General features: G+C 45.2%; 2 protein-coding genes across 6 annotated transcripts in view; one reads left to right on the forward strand and one right to left on the reverse strand.

Annotated features, from left to right (window-relative positions):
- HMGXB3 (HMG-box containing 3) overlaps positions 1 to 2338 on the reverse strand; it is a 47166-nt gene extending 44828 nt beyond the window's left edge. For 2 of the 5 annotated variants that reach the window (XM_027077017.2, XM_015083563.3), the window contains exon 1: positions 1876 to 2337. The gene's annotated coding sequence lies outside the window, so the exon portion shown is untranslated. Of the gene's footprint in view, positions 1 to 1875 lie in introns of all 5 variants that reach the window. The other 3 variants (XM_027077019.2, XM_015083565.3, XM_027077018.2) reach the window with 2 other exon arrangements.
- A 98-nt stretch (positions 2339 to 2436) lies between these two features.
- Positions 2437 to 8526, forward strand: TIGD6 (tigger transposable element derived 6). The gene is made up of 2 exons (XM_015083598.3): positions 2437 to 2587; positions 5461 to 8526. The coding sequence occupies exon 2, from the start codon at positions 5546 to 5548 to the stop codon at positions 7118 to 7120; it is 1575 nt and encodes a 524-aa protein (XP_014939084.1). The 5' UTR covers positions 2437 to 2587; positions 5461 to 5545; the 3' UTR covers positions 7121 to 8526.
- The last annotated feature ends 4989 nt before the right edge of the window (positions 8527 to 13515 follow it).

Genomic DNA, 13515 nt, shown 5'->3' on the forward strand with positions numbered 1-13515 from the left:
ACTTAACAGATTTTTTTTTTTTAATTGAAAAAGCCAACTCTCCGAGCCTTCTTTCATTATACTACACTGCTCCCCATCTCCACTGGCAATCCTCTAAACCAGCACTGTTCAATACACTTTCTGCAAATGATGGGAATGTTCTGTATCTGTGCTCTCCAATACGGCTACTAAGCACCTGAAATATGACTAGTATGATTGAGGAACCAAATTAATTTGGTTTCGTTTAACTGTAATGAATTTAAGTTAGCCACATATATGGCTAGAGTATTGGACAGCTTAGGTTTAAACAGCAATCTGACAGACCAACATTACTGTCCAGCCTAAGAAACAGAAAATCTACGAACAGATTTTGCTGGAAAAAGAAAGGCACAAAAAAACCTGAATGACGAGTTCAAGAAGAGCTAGTATATCTGTGGCCACAAGAGCTAGTATATCTGTGGCCACGTTCTTAGTAGGAGTTTTACCCAAAAGACTCCATCCTTAGAGGGAGAAAGGTTTCCAGAAACCACTTCAATTTTATGAGACAGAAATGATACACTGTTGTTGCTCCTGAAAATGTCAGAAGAGAACTTCGGTTTCTGGGAGGAGGGAGTCGGAGCAGAAAACACAGGAGACATCTGTGTATTACAAAGCCCACTCACATCTCATTTAAACCTCACTCCACAAATGACGAGGTTACCTGGTTAAGGTATAACGAGAAAAAGAGCACTGCATGTTGAGCAGCGCACGAAGACCTGGCTTCAAGGCTCAACTCTAACCGTGTGATCTCAGACAAGTCGATACTCCACCCCGAATTTCAGTTGTTCCTTATGTGAGATAAAAAGCTGAAACAGGTAAGCTGCTAACTTTGGGGAAGGCAAGAATACCTTTGAGAATGCTATGAAAGCTAAAAACCCTCCCCTAGAAAATGCAGACAAACAATATGTCACCTATAACTTTAAAGACACCCCCAGTCAAAAACACATTATTCCCAAAAACACATTATTCTTTCTCATTCTGTGTCACTTTAATGATTTTCCTTCCCATTAAAACAAATAAACCCTGCATTCTGTCACAGTGCAACCCAGGAAGAGAATATAACCCACAACTTGGTTGGGTAAGTTAACAGACCAGTGCCTTCACAGGGTAAGGGTAGCTAGAATTCAAATCAAGGCTATGTAGGTACTGTCCTTTTTTTGCCCTTAATCAATTGACTTTTCAGCCCTTGAGAGTCTTGCAAAGAAAAGCAGTAACTGCAGGAAAGCATCTGTAAAGAATGCCATATAAGGTTTTAGCACCCAGAGCAAAAACAATTTAGGAAACAGAGTCATTACAACCACCTTGGGGTGGGGGCAGGAATAGATTGCCCTGGGTTTTTGCTTGTTTGACTACCCCATTTTAACCTAGGTCCAAGATGATTTTCAGACCCTAGGCCTCAATACACCAGTGCAAAAAAGGGCAGGATAATATAAAGGTTAAAACCAAGGGCTCTAGAAGGCAAAAGATCAGGATTCTAAGTTACCCATTTTAACGGCATCCACACAGAGCTCTATGACCTTGAGAAACCTACTTACTCTCTCAGCCTCACTGTTCTCATCTGTAAAACAGGATTAAGGGCAATACGTGAAATCGGAGACACTTTGTTCTTTCAGATGCTCCTCATAACCTCACGAGATGGCCTTTGACGGTTCGACTAGGGGCCATGGCTTGCCTTTGAGCCAGTTCTTTCCCCTCTCGGGGTCTCAGACGTCCCTTCCGAATGCGGAAGAACACTAAGGCTTACTGCTCCTATTCTGTGGAAGTGGCAACAGGGCTCCGAGAGCCGCAGGACCCGACTCGAGGTGGCCCAGCGGGTCGGTGGCACAGTGCAGCGAGGTGCCCGAGGGCGGGACTTACCCGGAGGAGCGTGCACGCCGCGCGGCTCACATTCCCGGAGGCGTCCGGCCCGAGGGCTCGACGAGGGGGCTGGCCGGCGCACTCGCGCTCCCCGCTGTCGGCGAGAAGCGGCTCCAGTCGTGACAGCGGCAACAAGGAAGTGGAGGCGAGGGCTCGCGCGCGCATCCCGGGGGCTGGAGGAGCCCCGGCCCCGCGGCCCCGCCCGGCGACACACGGCGCGGAGTCGCGACAGCTCCTCTCGCTCCCCCTCCTCGGAGTCGCGATATGAGGTCGTGGAAGGCGGGTACGGGAGCACAGGTTAGCTCCGCAGGCTCTTCACCGACGCCTGCCGAGGGCCCCGGGGGTCAAGCCCCGGGGAACCCGAGGAAGACAGCAGGGACGCGGGCGTCGCCGCAGCACCGGTTCCGCGGCGGCGGCGGCAGCAGCGGCAGCAGCACACCTCGGATCGCCAGGGAGACCCTTCCCGGCGGCCCTCGCGGCGCGCCGGAAGCGGCCACCTGCGCGTGACTGCGTACGACCCTTTGCGCAAGCGCAACAGTCCAGCCCTAGTCGAGAGGCGGGCACATAGGAACTCCTTAGATGCTTAGAGGGGGCTTGGTAAGGTGGACGGACTGCTTCCGGCTAGAAGTTCCGGGAGGAGGAGGAAGCTGCGGCCGCCCGCGGTGGGACGCCGGGGCCGCTTAGCCCTCGGGCGTTGCCGTAGGGCGCTCAGGTAACTGGGGCGGGGCTGTGCCGAGCGTGAGAGGTCGAGGCCACGCCTCACCTCTCAAAGCCACGTCGGGCCCTCCGGAGCCCCAGCACCTCCCTTTCAGCACGGTGTTCAAGGCCTTGATCCCAGCCTTGCCCAGTCTGTCCCTGCTTTTTCAGGATAGGATTCTTACTTGTTAGTGCCGCATCAAGCTGTCCTTCTCACCCGGGTGATCTGCCCCCAATCCGTCCTTCCGCCCCACACACAGTTATGATAGTGAATTCCTGAAGTGAAACCTAGCCGAATGACCCAAGTGGAGACGGTCTGGAATCAGACAAGAATGGTACACTATTTTCCCGCCAGTGTCACAGAATGTTCCACATTTGTACAAGTCCCTGCACGACCCTCACTGTCTTGCAAATGTATTTCCAATCTGCATACTTTTCTCCATGTACCACTGTCACCAACATCCTGGTCACCATTGTTTCCTCCTGGACTGATGCAGTCTCTTCCCACCTCCTCTCCTGTAGCTCTGCCATCTGCTCTCCACACAACAGGCGGAGTGATCTTTTTGCACTGTTAAGTCTGATTCGGTCACTTTCTGCTTAAGATCACTTAGTGTCTTTTCATTCACTTAGAATAAAATTCAAACTTAGCTTGACCTACGAGACTTTGGCTTGGCTCTTGCTTCATTCTCTTTCCGTGTCTCCTCTCGATACTGGTAGTTCCCAGAACAGGGTATGTAGCACTCTGTAAGTGTTCAGAACACTGACTTCGTGCCGAGTCTCCCAGGAGTTGAATCCCAGTCCTGTCGTGTGTAAGCTGTGTAAAGCATGCAAAGTAACAAGTTACGTTTATGAAGTAGATCGTCAGTAATTGGTTTCCATCTCCTCGGTAATCAGTTCTCATCTCAGTAAATAGTACCACCATCCATGGGATTGCTCAGTGCTCCAGCCAGAAATCTGGGAGTTACCTTTTGACTCCCCCTGCACCTCACATGCAGTCCATCAGCAAGATCTACAAAAACATAGACCCAAACTGACTATTTCTCACCATATCCACTATTCCTGTAATCCCAGTCACCATTCTCTCACTTTGGGACTCACACAGCAGCCTCCTAACTAGTCTCCCCTGCCTTTTCTCTGACCCCCTTCAGTTCCATTCTTTACCTAACAGTCATCTTTCTCCTCACTTAAAATCCTTCAGTAGCTTCCCTTTACATTCAAATTAACATATCCCAACCGTCTATGGCCTATTAGGCTAGCTTGCTTTCATCTTCAGAGTTAGGGCCACCTCTTGGGGAAATGATTTTAACCATCAGGTTCTCCACTTTGCAACCCAAGGACTCTCTAAAGCGCAAATCTGGGGCACCTGGGTGGCTCAGCCGGTTAAGCGTCTGACTCTTGATTTTGGCTCAGGTCATGATCTCACAGCTTGTGGGATCAAGCCTTGCTTAGGGCTCTGTGCTGACAGCATGGAGCCTGCTTGGGATTCTCTCTCTCTCTCTCTCTCTCTCTCTCTCTCTCTCTCTCTTTCTGCCATCCCCCGCTCACACTGGCTCTCTCTCTCAAAATAAATAAACATTTAAAAAATGCAAATATGATCATGTCATTCAAATAAACAGACCTCTCTGGCCTCTTACTGTCCCAGGATCAAGCTAGAATTTCTATGATTTGGCTCTTGCTTTCTTCTCCAGAGACTTTTTTTCCTGACCATGCCATCTTGTTTTATATAGTACTTTATTGCCTTTACACCCATTTCCTTCTATTTCATGAATTCCTAGTTGTTTATACTTTCAGACCCAACATCAGTGGTTTCCTCTTTGAAGTGCACTGCCCATGCCCCACCCAGTTGATCATCCCCACTTCTGTGTTCTAGCTCATAGTACTCTGTAACCTCTTTTATAGTTTTCCATACACTGTAGTGCTTGTCTTCTCTGAGTCCCTGGTGCGCTCCTCAATGGTGAGCACTATGTTCCATCCATCTCTGTATGGCTGGCATCGAGCACAGTGCTTAGCACGTAGAGGATGCCAAGAATGAATAGATAAGTGTGGAGGTGGTGATAGAAGTCAGCGCTTGGGAAGTTGCAGTCACAGTAGAAGGTCACAGCCCCCTGTCTTGTGAGGACTCTCATGATAAACTGTCTGCACAGGCAATTAGCAAAACTGCTACTGCCTGATCATGTTTATTTTTTTCATAGCCATATGACACTCTATCATTCTCTTATGTATCTGTTCAGTTACTGTTGATCTTCCTCCACCATACCGTGTATTCCGTAAGGGCGGGGACCTTGACTGTGTTGTTCATCACGATATCCTTGCCACTTGGCACCGATAAATATTCACTAAATGAATGTGTGGCTACCACAAACATCCCCACAGGGAAAATCCTTCCAAGCCAAATAGGGGTAGAGCTTTGAAGATCTCATTTTGTTGGCATTTCAAGCAGGACTATGGAGTAGAAGAAATGCCACGAATTCGGAATCAAGAAATCTGAGCTGTATGAACTTGGGTAGGCCCTTCTCTTGGCCTTAGTTTCTGTTTTTAAAATGAGTCAGAAAACAATCCCTTGAATTTATACAGCACACTGCTATTTGCAAGCCTCTTCACCGTCTATTATTTCAATCTACTCTCATATCAGAGCAGACATTATTATTATTTCTATAGAAGCTCGGAAAGTGTAAGTGAACTAGATCCTCTGTAAGATCTCTTCTATTTCAAACACACTACGAGTCTAAATAAGTAATCCCTACCAAAAGCAGCAGTATGAATCCCGTTTTCTCTTGATTTGGGCCTTATGTTATCATTTCCTAGTAGGATTTTGAAAACTCTGACCCGTCGTTTAGGGGGCATCTGTGATCTTTGGTTCCCGACAGGTCCTCCATTTTGTTTCCTCAGCTTTCTACACTTGTGACTAAAGAAGCCAGCAGGAGGGACACACACAGTCCTGGTAACCGTGGCCCGGCCCTCATTCTGCGGACACATGGCAAACAAGGGGAACAAGAAACGTCGGCAGTTCTCCCTGGAGGAGAAAATGAAAGTCGTGGAAGCTGTAGACTCGGGAAAGAGGAAAGGCGATGTGGCAAAAGAATTCGGTATCACTCCTTCCACCTTGTCTACATTCTTAAAGGACCGCGCCAAGTTTGAAGAGAAGGTCCGGGAGGCATCCGTAGGACCCCAGCGGAAAAGGATGAGAAACGCTCTCTATGACGACATCGATAAGGCTGTTTTTGCTTGGTTTCGAGAAATCCATGCCAAAAACATTCTTGTGACTGGTTCTGTCATCCGGAAAAAAGCACTAAACTTGGCCAACATGCTTGGCTATGACAACTTCCAAGCAAGTGTGGGCTGGCTGAACAGATTTAGGGATCGCCACGGAATTGCTTTGAAAGCAGTCTGTAGAGAGGATAGTGACAGATTAATGAATGGTCTAGGAATAGATAAGGTTAACGAGTGGCATGCAGGGGAAATTATAAAACTGATTGCTGACTACAGCCCAGATGATATCTTTAATGCTGACGAGACAGGAGTGTTTTTCCAGTTGCTTCCCCAGCACACGCTTGCTGCTAAAGGGGACCATTGTAGAGGGGGCAAGAAAGCAAAGCAGCGGTTGACAGCACTCTTTTGTTGCAATGCTTCGGGGACTGAAAAAATGAGACCATTGATTGTTGGTAGGTCAGCCAACCCACGCTGTCTCAAGAATGTCCATTCCCTCCCTTGTGATTACCGAGCCAACCGGTGGGCATGGATGACGCAGGACCTGTTTAACGAGTGGCTGATGCAAGTGGATGCCAGGATGAAGCGGGCAGAACGCCGCATCCTCCTGCTGATTGACAACTGCTCGGCTCACAACATGCTGCCGCGCTTGGAAAGGATTCAGGTGGGGTACCTGCCCTCCAACTGTACTGCTGTTCTGCAGCCCCTGAATCTTGGCATAATTCACACCATGAAAGTGCTATATAGAAGCCACCTCCTGAAACAGATCCTCCTCAAGCGCCACGGCAGTGAGGATCAAGAAAAAGTGGACATGAGGCAGGCCATTGACATGATCGCTGCAGCATGGTGGTCAGTCAAGCAGTCCACGGTGGTGAGATGCTGGCAGAAGGCGGGCATCATCCCTATGGAACTGACAGATTCCGGCCCAGAAGCAGCAGCCAGTGAACCAGAGATAGCCACTGAAGAGTTGTGGCACTCCGTGGCTATTGCCACCTGTGTCCCAAATGAAATAAATTTCCAGGACTTTGTCACTGCAGACGATGACCTTATCATCTCTCAAGATCTGATGGACACAGAGGTCATCCAGGGCATGGAGGCTGGTGAAAATACAGATGAAGCTGGAAGTGAGGATGAGGGAGAGGCATCTTCACCACAGCAGCCAAAAATCACCATCACAGAGGCCATCTCAAGTGTACAGAAACTCAGACAGTTCCTTTCCACTTGTGCAGGTGTTCCTGATGCCGTTTTTGGACAACTAAATGGCATAGATGAATATTTAATGAGAAAAGTGACACAAACTCTTGTTGACTCCAAACTTACAGATTTTCTCCAAACAAAATAATGTAGGAATTAACTGTCCCTTTTAATTTAGAAAATGTAGTTTACAAGAATAAAGTGAGTTTTGGGTTTTTTTTTAAAGATAGGATACAGAACTTAAATTTTAAGATTTTGATGACAACGTTCCAGTCCTCTGAAATAATCAGGAAACTTCCTTGAACGGTATTTGGAAATGAAATTTGACTACCATGTGTGTTATCTTTTGATTCATCAGATGGTTCCCCAAGTTGTCTGCACCTTAGGGTCTCTTGAGGATCTTCAAAAAAATTTGCAAAGCCCAGGCCTTAACCCGAACCAATTAAATCACAATCACTGGTGATGGGTCACAGGCATTAGTTTGTGGAGCTCCCCAGGTAATTCCGATGTGCAGAAAAGTTTATTGGATCAGCCACAGGAAAGTCAAACACGCTGTGGGGCTAGAGCCAACTTTTTCCCAGTAAGTCTAGCTCAGTGTTTTCCAAATGCTAGCTCCCTTTAGAATCACTTGGAAGGCTTGCTAAAACCCAGATTGCTGGATTCCACCTCCATATTTTCTGATTCAGTGGGTCTTAGGTGGGGCCCCCAAATTTGCAATCCTAACAAGTTCCTAGGTTATGCTGATATTGATGTGGTCCAGGATCCATGCTTTGAGAGCCACTGGTTTAGCTGGATTCTAGTACTTCTCTCTTCGTTTGGCCATCTGAAAACTCCCACTCATTAACTAGCAAAAAAGAAAAGAAAAAAGAAAAGCCTTAGCTGTTCTTATTCCAGATCTGTTGACTCCTTTCTGCTGATTTGGTAATCTACAACCTTCCTAGCTTTTCTCCTATATGCCCCACCAATTAGCCAGGTATTCAGTAGAGGTACATCTGTCTGTGCCCAAAGAATTAACAGGAGTCACCTAGCATATTGACACATCTTGTAATACTTGAGGCTTATTGCTTATAGGGAGCTGGGGCACAGGGGAATACGAGGTGCATTAAAGAGGAGATACAATACAAAGCAGGAGGCATGGTATAATATCAGAAAATCCTGCTAATCAGGATCACGGGAGAGAACATACGGCCCAGTGTACCTCTCACTTTCCAGACAAAGTGAGAGGGAAGTTTGTGGGAGCGAGGACATGTGTGACAGGGTTTGGCTCATCCTCTATTTGGATCATTTGCACTGTTCTCCACACCTGTGGATAATCCAGCCTGGACTTTATGATTAAGATGAAGGCACACTATGTTTACCTTTACTGAAATTACTTCACTTTTATTCCTTTATGTTTGTTCTTCAGAGATATCTACTAGAGCTGAGTTGATTTTAAGTTATTTAGGACTGTATAAACTTATGACCACATTTATAATATTAAAGTTGCTTTCCCATAAAGAAGGATATTATTAATATCCTTGATAACCTTTATAACCCTGGTATCTATTCCTAATATGTGAGACATCTGTTTCATTTTTAGAAGGTGTGTACAATACCTGTCAGTGTTGGGTAGATTCCCCCCGTGCCCACCCCCTCCCCCGGGCCTACACACACAGCTTAATTTTGTGGTTACTTCAAAAACCCATGGCAATTCAGTAATTTTTATTTCTGTAGTCATTTTAATCGAAACACATATAAAGCAGATTAATTATAGAAAGTATTGCTTCCATGTTGAATAAAACAACAACAATCACAAAAAAATGCTTAAATGGATTTTTAAAACCTTGTTTTGGATATTTTTCTTCTCAACAAACTAGTATAATTAAAAGTACTATACATAATTAAAAAAATTTTTTTTAATGTTTATTTATTTTTGAGAAAGACAGAGAGTGTGAATGGGGAAGCGGCAGAAAGAAAGGGAGACAGAATCTGGAGCAGGCTCTAGGCTCCGAGCTGTCAGCACAGAGCCTGTTGCGGGGCTTGAACTCACAAACTGTAAGATCATGACCTGAGCTGAAGTTGGACGCTTAACCAACTGAACCACCCAGGTGCCCCGTTATTTAAAATTTTTTTAAAGTTTATTTATTTTTAGAGACAGAGGGAGACAGAATCCCATGCAGGTCCATGCTGACAGAACAGAGCCTGACATGGGACTCAGTCACATGAACCACGAGATCATGACCTGAGCCAAGACCAAGAGTTGGACGCTTAACCAACTGAACCATCCAGGCGCCCCCAAAGCACTATACATATTTTTAAATCCTTAATACTTAGGAGAGGAAAACAGTGCCCTCTGGCTGAGTCCTGGGGTTCCATCTCACTGTCAGCACCTTACCTGTGGTCACCATTTTGTGTCAGGGTTACTGACATGATTTTGAGTTTCTTCCCTCACCTTTCTTCTCCTGAAGTCCACTTTGCACATGTCAGATCTATTGACATCATGCGATGGCCCCTGCCCACGTGTCTTTGGTGTCTCCTAAATGCCTTAAAAAAAAAAAAAAAAAAAAAAGACTAGATCATTCAGTTGAGTTTTAGCACCCTCTAGAGTTAGCTACAACCTACGTTTCTAGCTTGCTTGTTCCCTACAATTCAGTGTATGTGCTGCTCCTGGATAGGCCGTTTTCTTCCACTCCAACCCCATGTCTGCTGGTGTGCCTTTACCTGAATGCCTTGCCCTGCTCCCTACCTAGGTAGGCCCTGAACATAAGGCCCTTCAAGAACTAACTGGAGTCCTCTTTCTCCCAGCCTTTCTTGAGGAATTAAGCACCCTTCTGTCTCTCAGGTCCTTGGCACTTTTTGTCTCTACCACTCAAACACTTAAATGTTTATCAATGTTCTGTGGCTCTTTGACTAGACTGTAAGCTCCATGGGAGCAGGGACCCTTGTAACCTTAATGGTGCCTAGCACTGTGCTGGGCATTCATAGGCACTTCAATAAACATTTGTGTATAAATTGATATGCACGTGTAATGTGTCAATGCCACCTTTTAAAAAAGCTGTTTGAAGCATTGATTCTACCAGAAAATGACTTGAAGATAGGGTGGGGCTGTCCTCTATTTAAAAGAATTTGCAAAGGTTTTCCATGAGTATCTTTGCCTCAAATATATTATTCCAGGCTATCATCTGTTCTTTGATAATGAAGAATTTCAACTGTTTCCTTCCATATAAAAGTATTGCAGAATTTACACACACAAGACTTTGGTATGAAAGGCTTTATTCAAGTGCCTTGCATATAGTAGTATTGAGTAAATATGTGCTTAAACTTGTTTTAAAAAATAGGAAGAGAGAGAGGGGGCACCTGGGTGGCTCAACTGGTTAAGTGTCTGACTTCAGATCAGTCATGATCTCATGGTTTGTGGGTTCAAACACCACATCGGGCTTTCTGCTGTCAGTGTAGAGCCTGCTTTGGATCCTCTGTCTCCCTCTCTCTCTGCCTCTCCCCCACTCTCTCTCTCTCAAAAATAAACATTTTTTTAAAAATCTCACATTCTTGACTCTAATGTATCATATGACTTAGATCCTATTAGATAGAAATCATATCTAAAACAGAACTTTTGCGGTCTGGTTTACACTGGATAAACCTTTGATCCTGTTGGACATTAGGGTTTTTGTTTGATGCTTTGCTTTTTAAACTAAAAGAATCTAATATTATCCCTTTTGAGTCTGCTGTCTTTATCAGGCCATGATTTCTCCCTGACCCTCCTGTCCCTCGTCCCCAACTTGAGGATTTATTTTACCCCAGTTGACCAATCCACTCTGTAGGCCACTATTCTGGAACTAGGCACCTACCTCAGCTGAGCTGTTAAGAGGATAAAGTATACCTGGCCCAGACTATGTATTTTATAAATGCTATCTATGGTCATTAGTTTCCATCCCTATTCGGAACTTTACAGGTACTTTTTAGAGGCAGGGACCTCCCTTGCCAGACCTTTTTTTCACTAACAGATCTTGGGGTTTAGTGTTCTGGAACCACCCAGCCTAATCATTAGATAAAATTCAAGTTTTCTTTGTCCTGTTCTTAAGATGGGTTCTTCCATTAAAAAGGAAAGAAGCTAAGAATTATTGCCTATTATATGCCAAGAACCGTTTTACTCCTTATCATTTAATCTTTCCAGAAAATTGCAATGCAAAAGGACAAATAGGCTCAGATAATGTATTCCAAAGTTGCATACCTCTTAATTGTTCCTACTACCAGAGGCCATAGTTCTTTGAAGTGGAATGTTGTAGCATATTCTAGCCACCAGAGGGCAGAGGAAGACTACATAGTGGAAAAATTTGGCCAATTGAAGAATCCTTAGAAGCGGCCATGTGTAATTTCTCTGACATAGCAGAGACTGAAAAGGACGACAAGGAGAGAAAAGACACAGGATGTGAGACTTGTTCGGGCAACTAAGAAATAACTGTGACTTGGACCACCTTGTGATCCACCCCATTGCACATCTACCCCTTCACCAGGGACTTTTTCCAACCATTGATAACCACAGGCCGTGTAATTGACCCTGGACAGATAGACATGCTCTGCAAATGAGGCAATGTTAGAGAACTGTCTATCCACCAAACATATCCATGCTTGTAATAGTCATACATTGGACCTTATACCCACTGCTGGCCATGAAGTCTCTAAGGATGAAATACATGGCCCTATCTTCAAGGAGTCCAGTTAGGAGAGGAGAGAGGAAAAAACAACAGAATGGTAAATGCCATTTTAGAGAATATACAGAGATGAAGCCCAAAGGGAGACCCTGCATGAGAGAAGAGGAATTCAGTGGGAAATTTTGCCAAGAGCAAGGGACATTTAGTAAGAAGTATTTGGAAAGACTAGTAAAAAGCTAGGCATATGGGGCTGGGAGGCAACTCCTGGTGGAAGGAACAGCGTAACAAGAGTGTATATAACAGTATTTTTAAACGGCCCATTTGGGATCACCTAAGGTCAGAGGTTAGGTCAAGCAAAGGGATGTATGGCAGGACAAGAGGTTGAAGATGTAAGCAAGGGCAAAGTTTTTTTTTTTTTAATGTTTATTTTTTAGAGAGAGAGACAGAGCATGAGTGGGGAAGGGCCAGAGAGAGAGGGAGACACAGAATCTGAAGCAGACTCTAGGCTCTGAGCTGTCAGCACAGAGCACGACGTGGAGCTTGAACCCATGAGCCATGAGATCATGACCTGAGCGGTAGATGCTTAACGGACTGAACCACCCAGGTGCCCCAAGGGCGAAGTTTTTAAGGCCTTGTTGGCTACGGCATTAGTTCTGAACTTATTCTGAAAACACTAGAGAACCACTTAGAAATAGCAAAGGTCCTTTCTTTCTTTTTTTTTTTTTTTTTAGCAAATAATTGATAACTAGTGTGGAGGCTGAGTGGTGGAGAAACAGACTAGCTAGTCAGGCTGTGGCATAGTCCTGAAGATAAATGAACATTCAGGGCAAGAAAGAGATGTTGAAAGAGATGGATTTGGTGATTGAATTGAAGAGGAATATTCTAGGATTTCCCAGGTTTCTGGCTTGAGTTGCTGGGTCATGCCATGATCAAGCTAGGTCAACGGGAAAAGAGGAGTTTGAGGATGTGTTGCATGTGACGTGCCTCTGGGCACCCAGGCACAGTTGTCCAATAACAGCTCTGGAGATTTATATATAGACAGGCTGATTGGTGTTCTATCTAGAAAGGCTGGAAACCGTGTTTGGCTGCCACGAGCATGCAGATAATAAAGCAACGGAAGCCATAGACGTGGATGTAGTCATCTGGAGAGAGTTTATAATGCAAAATGGTCATGACGTGGGGTCTGTGAACCAACCTTTTTAATAATGTGGATATTTTTACATGCACATGTGGTATTTCTCCAAGAGTCATACTTTCATCGGTCTCAATCAGATCTGAAAATTAAAAACGAGAAATGATGCTAAATGAGGAGAGAAGAGACCAAGAACATGAGCACTGAAAGGACAGATGGGGAAGCAGAGCCCTCCAAGGCACCTGCAGAGATGCTACAGAGTGTGTGAGGCACTTCACAAGGCTCTGCATGCCAGGTGCTGCGTGCAGACAGGGTGAGTACACAGGACAGCAAGATTGGAAGGGCCCTTAGACGACCATTCAGTCCAACTCCTTCATTCTGTGTATAAGGTGTTAGCCTCCGCTTACTGACGGGGAAAATGTGGCGCAAAATTCACTTACTGAAATTCAGAGTTAGGACTGGCGAGACATTAGCCAGTTTGGGGTTTTCGGATTCCAACATGGTACAGAGTAGTAGTCGTCAGGCAACATGAGAACTGGAAGGTTCCTCAAGTAATCTAGTGCTCCTCCCCTCTTCACTGATGAAAAAATTGAGTCCCCAAAGGGTTAATGTAGTCACTCAGGATCACAAAGCAAAGACAAAAGAACTGGGTTTCTTTATGCATTATGGCTTTCTGTAAGGACAGATCCTCTTGTCATAGTTGGGAAAAATTAATGACCGGATGGATCCCTGTCCAAATGTAAAGAGATGGTACTTTAAAGATCACTGGTGACCTAAATG

The sequence above is a fragment of the Acinonyx jubatus genome, chromosome A1, assembly GCF_027475565.1.
Source record: "Acinonyx jubatus isolate Ajub_Pintada_27869175 chromosome A1, VMU_Ajub_asm_v1.0, whole genome shotgun sequence".
Taxonomy (NCBI): Eukaryota; Metazoa; Chordata; class Mammalia; order Carnivora; family Felidae; genus Acinonyx; species Acinonyx jubatus.

Bases quoted from the DNA above. Each gene is read 5' to 3' on its own strand.
- TIGD6 (XM_015083598.3), top strand. From the start codon at position 5,546: ATGGCAAACAAGGGGAACAAGAAACGTCGGCAGTTCTCCCTGGAGGAG.